The sequence below is a fragment of the Castor canadensis genome, chromosome 11 (assembly GCF_047511655.1).
Source record: "Castor canadensis chromosome 11, mCasCan1.hap1v2, whole genome shotgun sequence".
NCBI classification, from domain to species: domain Eukaryota; kingdom Metazoa; phylum Chordata; class Mammalia; order Rodentia; family Castoridae; genus Castor; species Castor canadensis.
Genome location: NC_133396.1, coordinates 64,006,084 through 64,029,129, shown reverse-complemented (window position 1 = coordinate 64,029,129; position 23,046 = coordinate 64,006,084). Strand labels below are relative to the sequence as shown.

Below are 23,046 nucleotides of genomic sequence, written 5' to 3'. Positions count from 1 at the left end.
GAAGACTTAGATCTGCTTGCCCCAGGTGAGCTACCCATAGGTTCTCTCCATCCCTCATCAAAAAGGTCATGGAATGGGCCCAGCTGCACCACACACCCCCAGTGGGACCCTAAGCAAGCTGCAGTCACTCACCCTGCAGACAGACATCTGATTAGTGGTGAGTGTGCCTGTCTTATCAGAGCAGATGACTGAGGTGCAGCCCAGGGTCTCCACGGAGGGCAGGCTCCGCACAATGGCATTTTTGCGTGCCATGCGCCGGGTGCCCAGTGCCAGGCATGTAGTGATGACTGCTGGGAGGCCCTCCGGGATGGCGGCCACAGCCAGGGCCACAGCGATCTTGAAGTAGTAGATGGCACCACGGAACCAGGAGCCACCATGGGCGGGGTCAGCAAAGTGGCCAATGTTGATGATCCACACAGCCACGCAGATCATGGAGATAGCATGGGACAGCTGCCGTCCAAATTCATCTAGCTTGCGCTGCAATGGCGTCCGCTCAGGCTCCACAGCTGCCATCTGGCTCCGGATTTTTCCCAGCTCCGTGTGCAAGCCTGTGGCCACTGCCACACCCATGGCCTTGCCAGATGAAATATTGGTGCCCTGGACAAAGGAGATGAGGATGAGGGAAGCGCTGCTCAACCCCAACCAGGACCCAGGACCCCTGAACTCCTTCAGGCCAGAGTAGGCTCTTTTCCTACTTAGCTTTCTTCCTCATGCTGCTCATACTTCCAGGCTTATGAACTTAGGTATTTATTGGGTCATTGCTCCATGAAGGTTGGGATTTGGTTCATCACTATATCCCCAGCGCTTAGCACATGGCCTGGCACAGAGGAGGCTTCAGGGCTGATATTGACAAAATGACCAACCAGCACAGCTCAGGCACCAAACCATCAAACCCACCAAAACGTGATTCATAAACATCTATGGGATTCATATGACCACATGGCAGTGTGGTTAACAATGATTTCGGTCTATAAATACTGAAGAATCTAGAAAACCTGAGTCTAAGCACTGCCATTCTCAAGGACCTAGTAAAATTTACAAGTCCAGGTGCAGGAGACAGGGAGCCCTGTATCTGTGTTCTTTTCTGCAACTGAAGGCCCAAGAAAGACTGGAGACCTGTTGTCTGGGACCCCTTCAGATGGACGTGCTGTGCAGGGGGACAGCAGGCAGGTGCTTACAGCAGCCCTTCTCCACCCTGTGCAATGCAGCTTCACCCCCAGGCCTCTTAGCTAAGACAGTGACCTGTTGCCCGATATACTGTCCTCCTCAGTAAGCCCCTGGTATCTAATTCCCCACCTCAAGGCAGCCAGGGGAAGGGTTCCCAGGAAAATCTCTCCAGGAGTGTCACATTAGCCTTTCATTTCCAGGCAGGCTTCCTAGCCCCTTTCCCCTGGGTGTCCTGGGCCACTGGCTGGCTGGCCTGGCCCTTCCTTGGGGAACTGGATGCTCAACACTGGCTCCAGGCTGCTTCTAGGCAGCAGTGAGTCAACCTGTTAACTCTGAGTTAAGCAAAGCTGAACCCATGCCTCCCTTAGGGATCTGGCATCACGCCGTGGGGACAATTTTATGGACCATCGTCATCATCTCCACATTTTTTTTTTTTTTTGCAGTGCTGGGGAATAGAACCCAGGGCCTCATACATGCTGGGCAAGGGACCACCAATAAGTTATATCCCTAGCCCTCTACTGCTTTTGTAACCTTCTTCCCTCTGGAGGATTTTCTATTGAGTGACTAATAACAAGCTCTGCCCCTCTTCAGGCTAAGGCAGGGTATCCTAGCAGGAAAGAGAGAAAGCTCTTGGGACCCGGATATCTGAGTTCACATCCCAGCTCTGCCACCCATTGGTTGTGTGGTCTTGGGCAATTTACTTAACCTCTCTGAGTTTGTTTCTTTGCTGGAAAATGCAGATAACAAGTTACAGATAACCTTATTTCAAAAGGTTTGGTGTGAGGATTAAATAAACTACAGGTGTAAAGGGCTTAGAACAGTACCCAAGCCTCAGTACACACAAGCTATCATGATTATTATCAATTTTCACATACTGATGAGGCTGATGAGGCTCTTTCCTACAGGGTTTGGTTAATATTAACATTGTTATTTTTATTATCATTATCCAAGCCCTGAGCATCCCAGGAACTTACAGAAAATAGCAGGTTCTTCTTGTCCTGGTTCACAGCTCTGGGATCTGGGATAGCATCTGTGTGCTTGGTCACAGACACAGATTCACCTGGTCATGGGATCAGATAAAAGAAGCCACCCTTAAGATATGACCATCCACCTGACCTGTCCCTACCCCATCCTGGCCTCTGGACTTCACCTGTCAGGATAGACTGGTCCACTCGCAGCGTGGTAGATTTGATCTCGATGAGACGGAGATCTGCAGGCACTTTGTCTCCCACTGCACAGGGTGAATGGCTTGGCTGAGTTAGCTTTGGGCTCCACCCCCAGGAAAGCCAGGAGGCTCCCAGGAACCAAGGTTGGGACTGGGAAGCAGGGGCCTAAGCTGTAGTCCCTTAGGTGGACCCTGACCCCTCTGGCCAGTCTCCTGGTCTGTCCAACAAGGTCTTTGGTCAAAGAGCTCTGGAGAGATCTGATAGATGTCCCCTCTGTGTAGACAGCTGGAAAAATGGAGTTGGAGACAGGGCTCTCTAATATCATGAAGAGAAAGGAGAAGGCCCTTGGTATACCCACCTGCCACTTCCACAATGTCTCCAGGAACAATGTCCCGAGCGCGGATCCTCTGCACGCCCTTGCGGTCTGAGCGGATCACCTTGCCCATCTCAGGCTCATACTCCTTCAAGGCCTCGATGGCATTCTCAGCATTACGCTCCTATACAATGGAGGTGGGTCTGTCCCTGCTGACTCCAGCAGGCTACCCCCTCAGAGGGACACCCTTGGAACCTGGGATAGAGCTGGAAGCAGAAGGACCTGCAGGTGGAGGTCACACCTAGCATCTGGGAGACCCCAGGGCGCAGCCCCAGCCCCTCCCTCCAGTGCCTCCCACCTGCCATACGCCCACGATCGCATTGGCCACAAGGATCAGCATGATGACCAGGGGCTCCACGAAGGCTGTAGTGGTCTCCTCACCCTCCTCAAACCAGGCCAGGACCTGCAGGGTCAGAGCTGGTCATTTGGGCTGTGCTGGGGGCCCCAGCTGCTCTCTTGCCCATCGAACCCTGGATCTCATGTTTGTGTCCCTGCTTGGGGGAGAATCCCTGAGGAACCCTAGGTGTGAAGAAGCCTGCTCCTCTGAGAAAGCCTTAGCAGAGGAAGCCACCCCCACAGATGCTCAGCTATAATCCCTATCCCACCCTGGCCAACTTTTAAGCATACACAGCCAGATGTGGTCCCAGACTAGCAAGCAGTAGCAGCACCAGGACTTGTCAGGATCACAGCTCTCAGGACCCAACCCAACGCAGATCTCCCAAGTCATACAGTACATTTTGTAAGCCTAGGGAACTGTGATACACGCTCAGGTTCAAGGTCCACTGGCCAGAGAAGCATCATTCCTGCCACAGAGCCTAGGCCTGGGAGATGCAGACCTGGGTCAAGTCCCACATCTATTTCTTGGCCCAAGTAGGCACTCATCATGCCCCCATGATCCTTTACAGGCCCATTTGTGCTATAAAAGGTACATGCACCCTGTCAGCTCTGCCATTTCTGAAATCTACATGGACAGATTATTTTGCAAGAGTCCCTGGTTTTCACAAGGACAGTGGCCAGGAAGGGGAAGAGCCAGTCCCAGCCAGTGCCACTTCTGCTCCACACTCCAGGTTAACAAGACAAGGTCTCCTACCCAGGCTCTTCTGGAGGTATGGTTGGGATGGGAATCACATCATCCTTGGGGTCCTTTCCAGTCCTATAGTGGATGGACCAGTGAATGGTCATCAAAGATGACCACTGTCTCCTCCCCTTCTCCACTCTGACCCTGTGATCCAGAAGGGCACTGGGCAGCAAGGATGGAGAGGAGGGAAGCAAACAGCACCCAGGAGGGTGCAGGGCAGAACCCCGATGTCTCTCTGAGGAAGGCTGAGAGAGGTCAAAGTAGTGGTAGCCATCTGGGGACAGCTTTGCCCCCTCAGAGGCATCTGGAAAGGTCTGAAGATGTTTTTCGGTTGTCACAACTGGGAGGTGCTACTGGCATCTGGTGGCCAAGGCCAGGAATGCTGCTGAGCATCCCATGGTGCACAGGACAGAACCTACCCAGAATTATTTGGTCTAAATGTCCACAGTACTGAGATGCAAGACTCTGGACTGAGACATGGAGGGGCCAGGTCAGCCACAACAGAAGATGGACTGGAAGGGTCAGTGGGAGTCAGGAATCCAGTGTGGGGCAGTGAGGGCTCAGGCATGGGAAGTAGAAGTCTTAGCAAGGAAGAGAATGTTGAAAGGCTAGGGAGCAGGTGAGAGATTCCTAAGGTTAAAAGGACAGCAGCCCTGTGACCAACAGCGTGGGGACTGAAAATGCCTGGCTCTCCCAACCAGGCTTCCCAACCCCACAGGACCTACTTACAAAGGAGACCAGGGCGGCCAGCAGCAGGATGCGCACCAGGAGGTCTTCAAACTGCTCCAGCACCAGCTCCCACAGGGACTTCCCTGGGAACAGGAGTGTGAGACTGAAGCCCCTGCCCTTCACCCTCCCACTCAGAGCAGGTGATTGTAGGACCTCCTGCCCCTGCTATCCTTGCAATTCACATGGAGCCCAAGGCCCTGAGAGGCTATGGTGGGCCAGGCTGGGGGACTTGTCAAAGCCTGCTCTTGGGGGAGAGGGAGTTGAGAATAACCCAAGGCTGTCACACCCTGGCCCAGCAGCTGGCCTAAGCCTCACCTTCCTCAGTGGGGAGCTCTGCAGGATCCAGGCAACCACAGGAGCATGGGAAGACAAGAAATGACTTGGTTACACAGGGGGCCTGGCAGGAGTCTCTCAGCCCCTCTCCCATTGTGCCCTCCCAGCCCACGTCCAAACACTTCCGCCATCCACCTCATTCCACTCTGGTGAGGCCTGGTGTGGCTTGGCTCACCTCTACATGAGCCAGGGGGACCTTCCAGCCCCTTTCCCATCTCTCAGAGGGGAAACTGAGGCCTGGAGGAGCAAGGGGGGTCCCTGAGGTCACAAAGAGAGCAGTCCTGGTTTTTGCCTCCCGCCCCAGGCCAGGGAGAACCTTCTTCAAACAGTGAGCACTGCTCAGGTTCCCTGTACCCAGCCAGCCTCTGACCTACCTGCTTGGGACCACCTGGACAAGGTCAGCACAGCTGGGCCAGCCCTTGGAGCTTCACTTACCCAGCCTCCCTTGGACAAGCACCCAGCGATCAATCCAGGACAGGGAGGAACCTTCAACATTCCCAGAGGATGGACTCAAGACAGGCTCCCTTCCCCCAAGCCATGTGAGGTCCACCCCTGACCCCCACCACAGTCTAACTGATCTTTGCCTCCTCCTGCCCTTTGGTACACAAAGGCCAGCAGCATCAGTGGCCCCCAGGGGTGGGGGGTGGGGACTCTGAGGCCTCCCCCTGCTGGTCCGCTTCCTGTGCCTACTTCCGGACACACAGACCAGGTCCTCACATCTGTCCACCTGTTCTTGGCCTGTAGACACACTTTCCCGTGGGAACCCTTTCCTCAGACCACCTGCTTGGAAAGCTGAGAGTCTGCACCTGGTAGCTGAGCCATGGAGAGTAGCAAAAAGCCCACTGGGCTGCAGGGCTCCAGGAGGGAAACATAACCTAAAAATACACTTTCTAGCATTTTCTCTAAAGTCCTATTTTAGGCAACGGCTGACATTTTCCGTGGAAAATGTAATCTCCAGTGTCCTGCGTTGAGATTAAAATCAAACAGACTTTTTCCTTCTGATCTATTTAACTGAAGTGAACAGGAAAGGTGGGGGGGGGGCAGGCCCAGTTTCTGGGCCAATTTCTCCAATGGACAGGGGCCTTTACAGATCCTCTTGACCATGCCCCAGCCTCGAGAGAGAGCAGTGCCACCTCACAGCACACATTAGCAGGTTTCTGCAGTGCTCTACCCAGGAAAGTCCCCATCCCTCACTTTTTCAAGGCTCCTAATCTAGGGGAGAGTTCATCCATCAGTCTCACTGGAATCCCTCCTGTTTCCCTGGCCCCTCTACTGTGAGGTGTGAATTCCCTAGGCAGCCATGCTCCTTGGGAGATTCATTCTGGGCAGGGCAGGACATGGGGTGAGGAGGCATCTTTCATGCCTCTTCTGCCTACCCCTGCCCCCAGGGATCTCTCCAGTTCTTTTCTACCTGCCCACCTGGTTCCCCTCTTGCTTCCCAACCCACAGTGACACAGGACCCCACTCCTTGAAGGCCATTAAGTGGTTCCCCCACCTTGTGGTGACAATAACTTTGTACTTCTTGGCTCATGAGTTTCTAAAAGAAGGGGAAGTCAGCTCCCAGCTAGAGTACTGGATTGGGTACAAGTCTCTTTAGAAGGTCTGTCACCTTCTGTGACATGGAAGCGAGCAGCTACCAGCCAGGTGTGGCCGGTGAACACTTGGATTGTGGTTAGTGCAACTAAGGAGTCACATGTCTAATTTTGCTTACTTCATTCATTTCAACTTAAGCAGCCACAGGAGCTCGGTGGCTGCCACAGTGGACTGTGCAGGTCTGGGGCTGCCATGGGGCAGCAGCCTATGAGCAAGGAATGCAGAACTCCAGATGGCCTCACTAACTGGCACCCAGCGCAGTGAGATGTGTGAGCCTCTGTTCTCTTAGGCATCCAGGGTTTTTTTCTTCTTGGGGTTTTGTGTTTTGGTTTTCTTTCTTTTTTTTGGGCAGTAATGTGGGTTGAACTCGGACCTTGTACCACTTGAGCCACACCACCAGCTTACTTTGTTTTTGAGACAGTCTCACTCCTAGACTGCCCTGCCTGCTCTTCTCTGGTCCCTTTATCACTGAGCCAAGGTCACCTGAAAAAACCTGGTGTCCCATGTCCTGTTAGTCTGGATGTCTCATCCCATCAGTCCACCCCTCTGTAGTGGCCCCAGAAACTGCCCACCAAAATTACCTGGTCTCCAAAAGTGTTTGGGGGCTATTAGGCTCTGCCTGCTTCAAATGTAGATCTACCAAGACCCCAAAGGACTTAAACTCTGCCCTCACACATGTATGAGTTCCACAGCTAAGGAGACAGCCCAGCTGGGGGAGCCCTGCAGGTTATCCCTAGAAGATGCTGGTTCTCTGCTATTCCCCAGCTGCAAACTGGGGGGCTGGGCCAGTTCCCTTTGAAAATGATGGTCTTAGAAGCTCAGCCATGCCATGACCCATTTGTTAAGTGAGAATGCTGAGCCTGCCCACCTTGGTGCTGTCTGCTGGGCCATATGGGCAAACGCAGTTACTGGGGCACTGATCCTCCTGGGTCCCCCGCTGGGCTGCCCTGAAATACACAACCTCAGCTATTCTTGCCTGGACATCTCACATGCAGGCTTCTCCCAGCCCACCCCTGGGCACTACTGCCACACTGAACAGGCTGTGCCTGCAATGCCTACTCTGGGGTGGCCTGAGAATCTGGAATTTGGCCTGTGAACCCCAGGTGAATGGCGGTGTTCAGAGAAACTTCACAGCTTAGAGCAAGTTATCTGGTCCAGAGGGCTTGAGTTCAAATCCTTTTCTATCTCTTGTTAGTGCCATGGCCACTGATGAGCCATCCAACTGTGTCTGTTTCCCCATCTGCACAAAGGGGGTAAAATAGTAACACTTCCGTGAGGTTGGTGTGAACACTAAAATGACATGCATAAGGCACCTGGGAAGCCCGGCCACGGAGAACAGAGCAATGGCAGTCATCAGACCACAGGCTCCACAGGGCAGGACTGCTCAGTGCCGTGTCTTCCAGCACCTGGCCTGAAGTAGGTGCTCAGAAAAACCTTACAAGGAATGAGTGGCCCTCTGCTCATGACCTTTGGTGGCTGTCCTTGATCTACAGAACACCCAGCAGACTTCCAAGCCTTCCTGGATCTGTCCAACCTGCCCTTGCAGTCCCTCTGCAGCCAAGCAAGAGGACTCCAGAGATGTGAATGCTCTTCTGCCATCAGTATTTTGCTTTTGTCACTCCTTCTGTCCTGGGTCCCCTTCCCTCTCTCATCAAAACCTGTACTTCCAGCAAGCCTTGCTTCCCCATCGCTCACCTTGCCCTTCTCTGACCATTCACCAGGACTGGGACCTCCCCCCCCAGGCTGGAGACCGGGCAGGGCCCGCAGGACTGAGTCATCCCTGGGGCTGCACTGTTCCTCCCCAGCCATTGTTTGTTCAGTTGCTCCAGGTTCAGGCCAGGCCCTGAGCCCACAGACCAGAGTCAGAGGGAAGGGTGATACAGGCCAGGGATGCCCCTGGGCTGCCCCCAGTCTCAGGCACCACCTGCTCCCCTAATCTTTCTTGGACTTTTTCCTTCTCACAACATTGGAAACTGGAATTTCGGCTTTTAAATGTCAGTTCCAGCTGGGAGAGGCAGGCACTCACCAAGGTCTTCCTCCAAGGTAAATTTACAGAGCAATTAAATCATCACTTTCAGAGGTAAGGAAAGGCCCTGCCCTGCAGAGGCTGCCCAGCCCACCTGGCCCTGCCTTGTCTCCAAGGTTTACCTAGAGTATATAGCCTGGCCCTGTGCCCTCCTTGGGGGACCCACTGAAGGACCTACAGAAAAGGCTCCTGCTCTGCAGAGGGGCCACCAGACCAGCCTACCTGGCTTAGCAGGTGCTTAGGGGAGAAGGGTTTGCTGTGTCTTGCCACCCTGCCTCAGGGTGTCTGGGGGTAAAGGGTCCAGATGACGCTATTCCTGAGGGGGCTAAGGCTGCCTAGCAAGATCAGGGAGGTATGGCAACTAGGGTGAAGCTTGAAAGACTGTGAGGCAACGTCCAAGTCCCCCAGGAGTCAGTTTCAGGCCCTATAAGACCTTAAGGGATCTCTGGTCCCATCTCTGCTATACCGAGGACACTGAGGTCACCTAGTAAAGTGAGCCCACTCCAATCACCCCTCCTCACTCCACTCCTCCATGGCTTGGTTTCCAGGGTCATCCTTTTGGGTTTCCCAAGTCCTGGGCAAATGGAGCCTGGGCTGAGGGCAGGAAACAGGGCCACAGCAAGACAGTGCTGGCAGGAATCCAAACTCAGGCAGCCCCTCCCACTCCGGGGCAACCCTGAGGCCATGACACCCATTACACAGACAGGGACTGTGAGGCCCAGAAAGCTGATATCCCAGGCTGCATCATCCCTCCACAAGCTCACCTGAATAGAGACCACCCAGGGCCCTCCTGGCATCTTGCCTGACCCAAATCGCTGTGTGGCAGGATGTGCCCAACCCAGCCTGGCTTCTGGCCCTGGCCCATGTCCAGCAAAGGGGAAGAGACACCTGTTTATGGACACACGGAATCCGATGGCTCCTGAACATATGAAGATGGCGTGCAAACCAAAAAAGTTCAAAGGAGAACTGTGAGAAGACACTCCTCCTTCCATCTAACTGGCATGGATCAAAGAGCTGGCCTCCCACTGTTGACCAGGCTGCGGAGAGTGCGCAGGTCAACTGGTCAACGTTTTGGACTGTGAGTTTGCAATACCCTCCCGTTCTGATCCAGCAGTGCCACTTCCAGGAATTTACGGTGCAGTACTACTCACAAGTGTGTGATTCGATATGGGGACAGGGATATTCCTTGTAATGCAGTGACAACAGATGCTGTCACCCACGTGACCATCAGAAATGGGATGAAGAAATACTGCATCAGGCTCACAACAAAACCCCATGCAACCATGAGAAAGCCAAGAAGACTCCCCATGAACTGTCTCAAAGCAGCCTGTGTAACCTACTCCCTTTCCTAGAAACAAGACCCCAGAGCCTAGACCTGGGGTGTAATATGTGCGGACTATCTCAGGAGGAGACACAGGAGCTGGGGATACCAGAATGGTTCAGAAGACTTTACTGTACACCATTTGTACCCTTGGAAGGTTATACTGTGGGGTATCATGGTGTATGCCTGTAATCCCAGCACTTGGGAGGCTGAGGCATGGGGATTATAAGTTTGAGGCCAGTCTGGGCTACACTGCAAGACCCTGTCTCATAATAAATAAATAAACAAACAAATAAATTTAAAAGTCCCAAGCCTTCAGCACCAGCAGGAGCTGCAGAGGACCCATCTCTACTGCAAGAGTAGGTAGGAGGTGTTTGCTATGCACAGGGGACTCCTAGCTGGCCCCAGCTCTGAGGTTCTGGGCAGGGGTGAGATCTCCAGCCCCACCTCCATTCCTCCCGCCCCAGGCAGAATTTGCAAACTTGAGGACTTAAGCAAATGACTTCCTTGTGGTTTGCACTGTGCTAAGGACACAGCAGGTGCACAGGCGCCTGGGGTGGGGGGGGAGGAACACTAACTAGTCCCTGGGGTGTCCCCTTCACCCACAGTCATACCTTTCCCTATCCCCACCTTCTGGTGTGGAGTCCAGCCTGCCTCCTCTGTCATGAGGGTGACTTGGTATAAGCAATTTCACTAAACAGGCACAAGCAACCCTAAGACATGGCTTCTATTGTAGCCTCACTTACAACCATGACACCAAGGCTCAGAGAGACCAACTGGCTTTTCCAGAGTCACACAGCTACGAAGGGGCAGAGCTAGAGTGCTGAACGCCATCAGCCTCATTCTGGAGGCTGTGCTAGCATAGTACCACCGGGATGCGAGGGAAGAGCGCCCTGGGGCAGAGGAAAGTGAGGCCACAGGCCCCTGAAGAACTTGTGAACCTCTTGTACAGATGGGGAAACTGAGGCCCAGAGAGGTGTAGCCTTGTTTAACCTCTGACACCTCAGTTAACCTCTGTAAGACGGGGATGGTGACAGTCCATAGCTGAGTTCTTTGGGTAAAGAAATGAGATAACAGATGGAAAGAGCTGAGAATAGTGTCTGCCAGACACATAGTAGGTGCTCACGGAACACGAGCTTTTATTATTAATACCATCAAAGCAGAGGAACTGGAGCATCCAGCAATGCCCCCACAACTTCCTGACCAGGCCAACACACATCTACCCATCAACAGACCTACACACCATGCCAAGCCACCATCCTTAACCACCCCTCCACACAGATGTTCAGAGCCCGAGGGACTAGGGGCTGCCTCTCTCCCAGCCGGCCACTCCTCTGCTGGGTCAATGGAGACAGGAGAGCCAGAAAGGACAGGGACTTGGCCAGGGTCACACAGTAGCAGAATCTGTGATTCTAAAGACAGAACCAAGGGCTGGGTCTCTAGCATCCCGTGGGAATCCCAGCTGAAAGCAACAGCAGGGTGGCTATGGGACCCCAGACCTGCCTGTCTAACCCCCAGCCCATCCTGTTCTCCTGCAGCTAAGGACACCTCCCTGCCAAGTCATTAATGGGGGATATTAAATAATATTTATCTCCCTAGTTCCTCCCACAGCTCAGCTAAATATAGCAACTAATTTTTTAAAAAAAGGATTTCTGCTCCAGAAAGATAATATTTATATAAGAGGTGGTTTTCATAAACCAATACAAACCCCAAAGCACCCTTCCTGACAGCTCTTCGTAATTTCCCAGTCAGCTCTGAGCAGAGAGACACCCAGGCCAGAGCATGTTCCCCTCTGGTGGCTGGGAAACCAGAAAGCATGAGGCCCCCAACTCCCAAAGGCCACAAGCCCACTGCACTTGGGGGTGGGGGGGATGTTTTCCCTCGGGATCCCTCCCGTGCCCTCCCGCGCCGACAGGTGCTGTCAGAGCCGGGGGCGGGGGGCGGGCGGGGGCGGGGGCGACAGGTCCTGTCCAGAAGGGGCATGGACAAGGAGCTGCTGCACCTTCCACCCCGGGGAGCCTCCAAATGTGCGGTGGCTGACAGGAAGGAGAATCCCCCACTCCTTTGAAGGAGGTGCACGGAAGGTTCCCTCTTTGTTGCCACTCCAGGTCACCAGTCAGGGACCTGGAGTCTCACTGGGGAAGGAGGGTCTACTACTTGAGCAGTTCAAAGCCCCCATGACTCCCGCCAACCACATCCGCTACAGGGAGCAGAAAGAGGAAGACCTGGGGTGGGGTGGGGTGGGGTGGGGTGGGGGTGGAGGTGCGGGTGGGGGATCCAGGCCGCCGGCTAACAAGCTGCACCTTGTGGGGCGTCTTACTGAGCCCTCTTAGGAGCCCTCCCGGGACCAACTAGTTGGCTGGGCCTCAGAGTAGCTCTGGCCGGTCCTGACAGGTGTCAGCGTGTGCACCTGGGTTCCCACGCAGACCACGCATGCCGTGGGCTACGGTGTGCAGAGGTAGCTGGGGGCAAAGCAGGGAAGGGGATGGCAGGCGTCGGCCTCCCGAGCCGGAACCCGCTTCCCACCCGCGATGGTGGCCGCGCAGCCCCGCCGCGCCCCCAGAGCATCTGCGGAGGCTTCCGGAGCCCTCGCTTCCTGCCCGCCCGCGGGGGCCCGAGGATGGGGGAAGCGGCCGCTCGGCCGCCGTGGGGTGGGGGGGGTCAGGGAGGGCGGCGCGCGTGGCCCCCCGTTCCCTGGGCCGCGCGCTCACCGTTGGGGCCGTAGCGCTCCCGCGCGCCGGTCACCTGCGCGGGGCTCAGGCCATCCTCGGCAGTCACCGAGAAGCGGCGCAAAACGTCGGCGGCCGGGAGCAGGTGCGCCTCCTCCATGCCGCCCGCCCGCCAGTCTGCACCGTCCAGGCCGCCTCCCGCGGGGCTACTGAGCGGGGCGCGAGGGGTAAGGGCCCGGGCGGGCGCAGCGCGAGACCATGTCCGCGATAGGACCTTCCCCGACGGCAGTGGTGGCGGTAGCCGCTGCCCGCGCCAGGATGCTGCGCCCTCGGCTCCCCCCCTCCCGGGGCGGGGCGGCCTGCGGCCCGCCCCCGCTCCCGCTCCCGCAGTACACCTCTTCCGGCCGCCCTCGAGCCTCGGGCCCCGCCCCGCCACCCTCCCATTCTACAGCACAGCGCACTGAGGCCGCCCGCGGGCCGCGCGCCCGGCCGCCTCAGCCGAGGGAGCGTGGCTGGGGGCTTCGATCCATGTCAACAGGGCAGGAGGGGCTGCGCCTCGCGGGTCCTGGAGCCGCCACGTCGCCTGCTTTCGGTCCTCCGGGGACCGAAGGGGGTTTGCAAAATGGAGCTGTCCGTAGAGGGGCGTCCTACTTCCCAGCTCCAATTTGCGCAACTTGAGCCTGGATCTAGAGGGAACCGAAAGCCCACGAATAAGCGGGTCCTCTCCACCTGGTGCTTTCCTAGCGCGGTACTGGCGCAGAACCTCTAACAGTGAGCCAGCGGAAAAGAAGCTGAAAAAAACCACGCTGTTACCTGCAAGCCCCGCCGCCCTGCTGCAGCAGACGGAGTTGCCGGGCGGGGATGGGGCTCCCGAGAGAGCCTGAGGGGGCGTGGTGTGTGTGGGGGGGAGGTCTCTGCCCAGGGTCCCCGAGAAGTGACTCTGGCTGAGGGAAGGGAAGGGCCGGGACGGAGGAGCCTCACCCCAGCACAGGCAAGGGGTACCCCGAAGGGGTGCAGGTCAAAGGAGGAGGATGTAGAAAGGCAGAAAACGCTTAACCCCACCGAAAGGGGTAGCTGAGCACAATCTGATCTGATCGCCTCCTCCCCTGGTAGACCCAGCCAGCTCCACACCACCCAGCCGCCTCCAACCAAGCTGGCCTCTGCCATGCAGCAGCTGTCCCTCCAACATGGGCTGCAGGCCTCAGCTTCCAGATGCCTGACCGTGTGTCCCCCAGCTCTCCGAGAGCAGGATTGAGTTCCTTCTCTGTTTTCCCCTTCTATGTTTCCTGAGCATGGAGAGGACTGACTGGTCAACCTAACAGCTTTCCAAGGGTCAGCAGACACTCCCTGGCCTCAGCTGGGACTCAGCCAACTGCAGTACACAGGGTGCTGGTTTTCTGGCTGTGTCTCTTTGCAACCTGACATTTTAGATCTGAAGTCCAATATTCCCACTATCTGTCCCTTTTTCTCCCACCAATACAGCACACACAGACAGTCCCCTGCACCCTTAAGTTGCTAGGAAAAATGTTAGTCAAGACTAGGCTAGGGACAGAGCCCAACAGCTCCCCACTAGAGAACTCCCCAGAGATATGGAACCACAGGCTTTCAAGCAGCTGGGATAACCCTACTCCCTCCCAAACACACACATCTGGGGTCTGATTCCTCTGCCAGTCCTAGAAGACCTTCACCCCAAGCCTCTGCCACTCTACCCCACCCTGTGGGGTAGAGTTGTCATTTGCTAGAAGGTAGGGCCAGATTGTTTGCTCTGGCAGCCTAGCCTGCTTCCTCTCTCCTGCCCACCCCACCCTACCTCCACACCACCAGTGGTAGAGCAAACGGTTGCCAGCAACTGTGACTCCTACCTGCAGGCAGATACACCTGTCAGTATGCCCACCTACTTGGCTACCCCCATCACAACTTCTGGGCATCCCTCCAAACTCTCACTTGAATCACACACAGCCATTTCACACTCCTGCATCTGACCAGTTGCTTGTGTGCCCCCAGTTATGCCCTGTGTACCTGGACCAATAGCTTGTGATCAAGATGACATGGTTACAGGCAGGCTGCTGAAAGAAAGGGCAGGTCTATCCTCCGCTCTTCCCAGCTCCAGAGCTCCAGGCCTGGCACTCAGACCCAGCTCTTCCTGTCTCCTACAGGACAGATGGTGGTAAAACAAACCACCTCTCTGGCTGGAGCTTGGAGGAAAGGGAGATCTTCCCCAGTAGGATGTGGACACACGGAAAAGAAAATCTGTAGGCAGTCAACAGCAACTCAGAGGAAGGTGGGAAACCTCAGCCAGGTGTCAAGGACAGCAATCCAGCCCCCAGTATGGCTGGATCCTAGGGAGCAGGAGCTCCAGGATCAGAGGGTAGATCTCAGAAGCAGGCCTTCCCAGAGAACCTTGATGGCCATGGATCTTTTAATGAGGCTTTTTAATCAATGGAGAAATGACTTCTAGAAAAGCCTTGGTGGAACCTGTATAGGGAAGGGACTGACAGGGATTGCTGAGGCTGAAAGGGGCCTGCAGTCCTGCTGAAGAAGATAAAGAGGCTGGACCAAAGCAAGACTAGAGCTGCCATTAGCAGGGCAGAACTTGCTAATGGGTCAGAGTCAGGTGGGGGGAAAGTGAGGAGCCACAGTCCACCCTGAGTTTCTGGCTTCAGCTTCTGGATGGGGGCACGGGTTTGGTCTGAGGGTGGAGAGTCTGGAGTGCATTGGAGACCAAGTGGGGTGTTGGAGGCCTTGGGGACTCCAGGTAGAGGTGTCAAAGGACAGTCCTGAGTTTGGGGCTGAAGAGGGGCTCCTGGGAGGCAGGAGTAAGCGCAGAGTAGCACAGCCACAGGCAGTTGAACTGACACTAGCAGACTCTCCTGAGGGTTCAAGCCTTGGGCCAGAGATAGTACCTGGAGGTATTGGCATTTGGACCAGAGTTGGTTAGCGGGTCAGGCACATAGCCCTATATTTGAGCAAGTTTCTGGGATTTTATGTTGTGTTTTGTCATGTTTGGGTTTTTGGAGCCAGAGAGCCATAACAAGGTCCACCTTTGAATCTGAGCTCTGCCTCTTACAGGCTGTGTGACCTTGGGCAAGACACTTTACCCTCTAAGCCTTACTTTGCTCATACTATTTAGGATAAGCTACCTGCCATAACAAAGTCACCCCAAACTACTTAAGGGCTATAATAAACTTACAGAATTTTGTAGGGGCTGAAACTCATGGGCTGCTTGTTGGGATGGGGATACTGAAATGCAGACCCCTTCCCTTTGTGGTTCTGCCATCTTCAGGGTGGTTGAAAGGTCACCACACAGACTGCATCAAGCCAGGGGAAGGAGAGAGAGCACGGTGGGGACAATCAGAGGTTTTTATGAGCCAGTCCTAGAGGTGATGACATCATTTTTTCTCATATGCCATTAGTTGGAATTTAGTCACATAGCCTCGACCTAGCTGCAAGGGAAGCTCGGAAGTATAGTCTAGATATGCTCAGAAAAAAAAAATTAAAAAGGACTGGTGGAGTGGCTCAAGTGGTAGCACACTTGCCTAGCAAGCACAAGGCCCTGAGTTCTGCCCCTGCTCCCCCCAAAAAGAAGAAGCAGAAAAAGAGTTGGTGAATAGGTAAGTGGTCTTAGCTATATGTGGAGCGATTAATAAGCCCACACCCAAGGTTCAGGAAATAGACCCCACAGCCAGCATCCATCCGCATTTCTTGGTTTCCATTTGAGGAATCTTTCCTTCTCTTTCCCATTCACTGTGATTCCTATAGAGCCAATCCCATTTCCTACATCCAGAGGTAGTTGAATGACTGTCTAGCCAATGGGGGTCTACAGTTCCCTGGCCACAGACGTTGATTGTCTCAGGTGGAGCATGTGTCCAGAAGTCAGCCAATCAGAGCTATTGAGTTAGATTTTTATTAGAACATTGGGGAAATATTCTTACTCTACCAATAAGGTAGTAGCCAACCTGGTGCCTACTGGTGCCCGAGTGGACTGAAACCTCTGGTGGCCATCTTCTACCAGATGAGTATCTGGTAGAACAAGCCTGTAAATCCCGGCACTTGGGAAGCTGAGGCAGGAGGATCTTGAGTTTGAGGCTCATAATGAGTTCCAGGCCAGCCTAGGCTGTAGGATGAGATCCTACCTCAAAAAACAAAAACAAAAACAAAAACAAACCAGCCAGATGCAGACAGCTCATGCCTATAATCCTAGCTATTCGGAGGCAGAAATCAGGAGGATGTCCGTTTGAGGGCAAATAGTTCCTGAGACCCTATCTCAAAAATCTCTTAATAATTTTATCATTGAAGTGTGCTTTGTGAGTGAAGTCCAGTGAGCAGTAGGGTGTGTATGTGAACACAGGAAATGTGAATCCTATGCCTTCTCACTCCAATTCAGTCTTTTCCAGGCTCTGTGAGCACAGACCTCTGGTGGCTCCTACTGCGTGGGATCCAGTGCTGCAACTGCTCCAAGGCAACTGTGCTCCAAGACTACAGCTGAGTGTGGGTGCTGACAGCTGCGATGCCGCCCTGCTTCCCTTGAACCAGAACTTGCTCCAGGCAGCAGGAAGGCAAAAGTGATCTAAGTAACACAAAGGATGGAGGACCTGTAACACATCCTCTTGTACTTCCTTGAGCGAGGCAACCACTTACATTACACTTGATGACCAGAAGGAAAGAGAAAGTCAGGCACCCATTGGTCCTTTTCTTTTTGTCCTTCCTGACCCATTAGTAAGCTGCAACAGAGTGTGTCAGTGGGTGATTACCAACAAGTAAAATGAAACAGTCAAGGCACAGGAGCTGTGCAATATGAATTGGGCAACTTTACAGCTCACACAGATGAATAAATGCTCTTTTGTTGCTGTTGTTTCTCGTGGTACTCAGGTTTGAATTCAGAGCCTCATATCTGCTGGCCTGCCAAGCAAGTGCTTTACTACTTTGAGCCATGGTCCCAGCCCTGTTGCTGTTCTTTGAGACAGGGTCTGCTGGTGTAGTCCAGGCTGGCCTTGGATTCAAGATCTTCCTGCCTTAGTCACCTGAGTGCTGAGATTATAGGTATGTACCACCACACCCAGCTCAAATTAAAGGCTCTTAATTTTGCTTTTAAAACTGGCATTGAATAAAGATGGATGGTAAAGTTCACGCTAATAAGTTACCATTTTTCTTCATTTCAAAGATTAAACAGCAAATAAAAACTGTTTTTTTTTTTTGGCAGTACTGGGACTTGAACTCGGGGTTTCTCACTTGCTAGACAAGCATTTTACTGTTTGAGCCATACCCCCAGCCCCTTTTGTTCTGGTTATTTTGGAGATAAGGTCTTGCTTTTTGCCCAGGCTAGCTCAGACTGTGATCCTCCTATTTTAAGCTTTTGGCCATCACTGGGATGGCAGGTGCATACCATACACCCAGCTTTTTCCCACTGAGATGGGGTCTTGAGGACTTTTTTACCTGGGCTGGCCTAGAACCATGATCCTGCCGATCTCAGCCTCCTGCATAGCTTGGGATGACAGGCTCTATCTTCTTTCTTTAATTGGGCCTAGACTTACCTCTGGTATGGCCTCATTGCTTCACTGAGATGGTGCTTTCATTACTTCACTCATCTGATCAAAAACCTTCCTTAGCTCCCTACTATGAGCAGGATAAAAGTCAAACTCTTCAACCCAGCAGTCAAAGCTGTTTTAGCAGTTGGCTCCTACTATATCCAGGTAGACCTGTCTTCTCAAAATGCCCCAAACTGGCCTGGTACATTCCAGCCTCATCCTTTGTCCTTGCTGTTTTTCTGGCCTACATTGCTCTTTCAGTTCCTTGCCCTAAAATTTCTTCCCCCTTTGGAAGCTCATTTGCTCTCTTCTGACTGGCTCTGAATGAGACCCTCGGAGGGCCCAGAAATTAAGGAAGGCCTACATTCCCATTGTACATGGGGGAACTGAGGCCCAGGAAGAGGAAGAGATTCAAACTGGGACATGGAGTCAGGAAGGCTGAGGTGGAGCTTGGACATCCCAGCTGAGAAGTCCACTTATCCACAAGTTGTGGCTTTCCTCAGTGTTTGGCTGTTGGGGTGCTTCTACTAGGCCATGACCTGGTGAGTCTCCCTAAGAAAGTGACCAAAAGACATCTGGTCTTAGGTGGGGCTCCCCTAGCCCCAGGACAGAGGAAGGAGGGGTTTGACTTATAGCTCAGGGGACAGGGGTTTGGTGGGGGAGGGGAAAGACTGGGTTCTGACTGTTGTCCCGATTGGTTCTTTAATTTTTTTCATTTGCTTACAATTCAATCAAAAATAGGTATCAAGGACACACTGGGTGCACCAGACACAGTGACAGGCCCTGGAGAGATGGAACCTATTCTTCTCCCCAAGAAGGTAGCAAGCATATACAGATTTCAGGTGGCCAATGTGCTTGGGAACATGGCAGGCCAGGAGGGAGGGCCTCTCCAGCCTGGTCAGGAAGGTCAGCAGAAGCCTCCTGGAGGAAGCAACACTTCTGAAATCTGAAGGAGCATGGAAGGCACAGTGTTCCTGACTGAGGGAACAGCCTGTGTAAAGGTGACTTGGCTGTGAGGCTTTGAGGTGCCTGCTGTCTATATCCCAAGTCGCCTGTCTTGTCAGGCAGTGGAGGGACTGGGCAGTGCCTGCCCTGGAGAAGACAGAGCAGCAGGGTTTTCCCACCACTGTCCACTTTGTTTGTAATTAGGTTTACAGCTGCATGCACATAGCAGCCAAGCATGGTGTTGCACCCTTGTACTTCTAGCACTCAGGAGCCTGGGGCAGGACAATGGTAAGTTCAGGGCCACTGTGGGCTACATAGAAAGGCCTGTCTCAAAAATAAGAGGGGAGGGGTAGAGGGAGGGAGAGATGAGGAGAGAAGGAAAGGAAGGAAGGAAGAAGGAAGGAAGGAAGGAAGGAGAAAAAGAAAAAGAAAAGCATGCAGCCTTCTAGGGTTGGGACCTGGCCCTTTCCTTCAGGGATCACCAGCACCCAGTGATCCCTGGTGCACCCCGGTTCTGAGACTTCCATTCTAAGCCCCTCTCTCACTTGGACAGCCCCTCAGGGGAGGAAAGGGGAAGACCTTGGCTCCCTCCAGTTGTTCAGAGTGAGATACCCTATACCACCAGATGCTTTCTCCTACCCCAAGGATTTTGTTCCAGGCATCTAGGCTTGGAGACCTCTGTGCAAGCCCCTGACTCACCCATTAGTGCTCTGGACTAGGCTGGTGTTGGGTCCCAACAGCCTCAAGCCACCTTCCCTGGTGCTAAGAGGGGCCCTCCCAGGACTCCCAACCCTATGCCAGCTCATCCTAGCTGCCCCCTCAGCCCACCACCAGCCCTGAGGCTTTTTCCCCCACCCACCTGTTCTCAGCACTTCCTGTTACCCAGGGCCCCCCCAGGCCTAAAGGGACTCCCCCTTCACTCTTGCATTCCACTTCTACAGTGGAGTCAGCACAGGGCTGGACCCAGCCCTGCTGCTCCTCCTCAGCTCCTTGAGGCAACTTCCTGACCTTACCCCCTTATCTCCACAGCCAGACCAAGGACAGGAAGTTGTCCTCTCCCTCCCAGCAATAGACAGAGACACTCCTGGATCTCAGGAAAGGTGCTGCATGTCTCGAGAGAATGGGCCGTTCCTTCCAGGCCTGCCTCCCCTGTCTGCTGTTACCTAAAGCAGCCATGCAGCTACTTCCCTGCTCAAGAGTCTTCCATGACTCCCTAGGGTCTTCCCAAGAAAGAGCAACTCTGAAACTTGTCCTTAAGGCCAACTTGCCAGCTGTATTTCATGTCCCTGCCCCTCTACCACCTCAGTCTCCAGTCACATTCACCTGTCTTCTCCATACCTCCTCCAAGTCATTCTCCCTCTTTGCCTTGTCTATGTTGTTACCTGTACTGGGAAGCTCGTTCTTCTCTCTTTATGTCCCTGAGCGCTGCTGACCTTCAAAGCTTTCTAAGAAGTCCCCCTGGAGTTCTCAGGAGCCAGTGCCTTGTACCTTGTGTTTATCTGTTTGTCTGAATTCTCATCTGTAGCCTCTAAACTGTGTCTGAATTGTTATGTGTCCTCCTCAGGGCTACTAAAGTGCATCACAAAGTTGCCCTATGGGTTGGGAATGTCCTGAGGCAGAAGCTGGGTCTGTAACCTTCAGGGCTTCATCTCAGTGTCCAGCACCTGGGCTGCCACCTGCTAGACCCTTAAAGATGTTGATTGAATGAACATAGCTCTAGCCAATGTAATATGACAAGAAATGCAAATGAAGTACCAATACTGGAAAGTGAAAGAATGAATGAGCACCCATACCCATCAGCTTGTGTCATTTTTATCATGGGATATATCAGACTTCCAATCTACAGATGGGATTTAAGTATCAGAGGGGGCTGGAATTTGCCTACCACCACACAGTGTGTCTGGTTCTGCCTAAGCTCTAGCTGCTACCATATTAGGCACAGGCACATGGTTTCTAAGCTAGTCTTGTGCTGCAATTCTCAGTGCCTTGGCAATGGGATGAGAGACCATACCTGGCAGAGAGTATGCCTGCCTGACCAGCCTACCTGCAGGGCAGGTGGGTAGTAAAGAAAACACAAAACCCCATTTGCCTTGGAAATTGCAGGGATCATGCTTATAGGCCTTAAAACACAACTTGAAAAGGAATTTGAGATGTGGGATTTTCCCCTGGGATAGGGAAAAGATCACTGGGGGCTCCTGAGTGTCAGGCACCATGCCTGCCCTTTCACCTCTATGTGCAGGGCTGTGGTGGGGGCTTTGGGTCAGCCTCAACAGAGGGCACCTCTAGGCTGGGCTGGCTCAGGTGGCCGGTTGTGCTCAAGCCAGGCTGTTCCTCCCAGCACCACCTCAGCCATGGAGTTGGAGAAGCCCCTTCCACCTGGACCCAGAGTCCTGTGTCTGGAATTCATAAGATTCCTGGTAAGACCTTGCTCATATGGCCCACCAGAACAAAGTAGAGAGGAGACCTAGGCTCTTCTCTTCCTCTTAGGCTGGGGCAGTGGAACACTCAGGTCTCTGTAGGTGCCCAGTTTCCTTGCCCTACTGCCTTAGTCATGGTTTCCATAATAGTGCTGACCTGTTCTCTGCCCTCGGGACCCAGCTGTCCCAAGTCTCCCCCTTGCTGGCGTTTTCGGCCTTCTCCTCCAGCTGTGCCAGGTCCCCGCCCTGGCGTTCCCTGTGTGGGCAACCAGCCCAGCTCCCTGGGGATATCCTGCCATTGTGGCCCAGTGCCTGGGTCCTGTGTCTGCCAGATCAGCCCCATTGCTCTGGGAGCCCAGAGATGAGGGGAAGTTGACAAAGGCTAACCACATCCCCATGTGTCAGAACCGAGCACTGTGTCCAAGACACCTGACACTTATGCCGTGACCAGCCTCAGGGCAAATACATGGGTGAGGATCTCTGACCTATAGCTGGTTCTGCGGATGACCTCGGCCATGTCCTCTACCACTCTGGGATCCCTTCTTGCTCTTTTTTTTTTTTTTTTTTTTTGAGGGGAGGAGGGATTGGGGTTTGAACTCAAGACCTCACACTTGGCAGTCAGGCACTCTACCACTTGAGCCACACCTCCAGTCCTCTGGGATCCCTTCTTAAGGCCACAATTTATAGCAAACCCAGCACCAGGCCACAACACTAAGGGAAGTTGTCACTCCCAGAGTGGTGGGGTATGCTGGGTGTCATTGGGCCGTCAGGTAGGAAGGATGCTTCGTGGAGTTTTGTCCCCAGGCCTCCAACAAGCACACTCCATGAAAATGCCCACATTTGCAAGTTGGGTGCCATTTGCCTCAAATTCCCTGGAGCCCTGCCCCCTCATTTGTGTACCCAAATCAGCCCAGGGCCTCCTCATCCACATTCACAAAAGCACCTGTTGGAGACTGGGGATGGCAGGAAGGACATCCTGGGACGGGATTTGAGGGTGTGAAGTAATGACAGCTACGCAACAGACTGACTCCTCCATGCAGGCATAGGGTGCAGTGCACCATTTAGGTTTTTGATGTTGAGCCAAGGCATCACCATGTAGCCCAGGATGGCCTTGAACTCTATCCTTCTGTCTCAGTCTCCCGAGTGCTGGGATCACAGGCGTGGACCACCATGCCTGACTCTTCACTTAATCTTTAGAAGAGCAGCTTCTATGTGCCCAGTGAGGGAAGGGACATTGGCAAACAGTGGAACAGAGGGTCCACCCCAAAACCTCTGGCCCCAGAGCCTGTCTGGCTCTTAACCACTGTACTGTCCACAGAACCAGTGCTGGTCTGCTTGCCCCACAATCCTGGGCCATGGGTCTGGGCTCCTAACCCGGCTGGGACTCCGAATCCCTGTTCCTGACCCCTGAAATTATATAGTCTGGCAAACACTCTGAGGCTACACCAGGGATTCTTTGGGGCCTAGCATAACCTTGGCAACTCTCTAAGGTCCCCAAGTTACTTGGAAGGAGCTCCACTTTAGGAGTCCATTGCTTTTAGCTCCATTGTGTGCCTTGGACAAGTGACTTCACTTCTCTGAGCCTCAGTTTCTCACTGTGGAGTGGGAAGTTCAGCAGCCCTGTCTCAGGGGCACCTGGGAGCTGAAAGAGGCTGTCTCTGTGTGTGTGGAGATGCTGGGCTGCTGCGCTGTGCAGAGCCCTTC

General features: G+C 53.8%; 1 protein-coding gene across 1 annotated transcript in view; it reads right to left on the bottom strand.

Moving 5' to 3' along the window:
• Positions 1 to 12,778, bottom strand: part of Atp2a3 (ATPase sarcoplasmic/endoplasmic reticulum Ca2+ transporting 3) — a 28,855-nt gene extending 16,077 nt beyond the window's left edge. Inside the window, exons 1-8 of the mRNA XM_020176175.2 lie at positions 12,498 to 12,778; positions 4,829 to 4,846; positions 4,514 to 4,596; positions 3,005 to 3,109; positions 2,692 to 2,830; positions 2,318 to 2,398; positions 2,142 to 2,227; positions 133 to 597 (exon numbers count right to left, since the gene is read on the bottom strand). Of these exons, the coding sequence (XP_020031764.1) occupies positions 133 to 597; positions 2,142 to 2,227; positions 2,318 to 2,398; positions 2,692 to 2,830; positions 3,005 to 3,109; positions 4,514 to 4,596; positions 4,829 to 4,846; positions 12,498 to 12,615 (1,095 nt within the window). The 5' untranslated portion in view covers positions 12,616 to 12,778. The remainder of the gene's footprint in view (positions 1 to 132; positions 598 to 2,141; positions 2,228 to 2,317; positions 2,399 to 2,691; positions 2,831 to 3,004; positions 3,110 to 4,513; positions 4,597 to 4,828; positions 4,847 to 12,497) is intronic.
• Between the last annotated feature and the right edge of the window lie 10,268 nt (positions 12,779 to 23,046).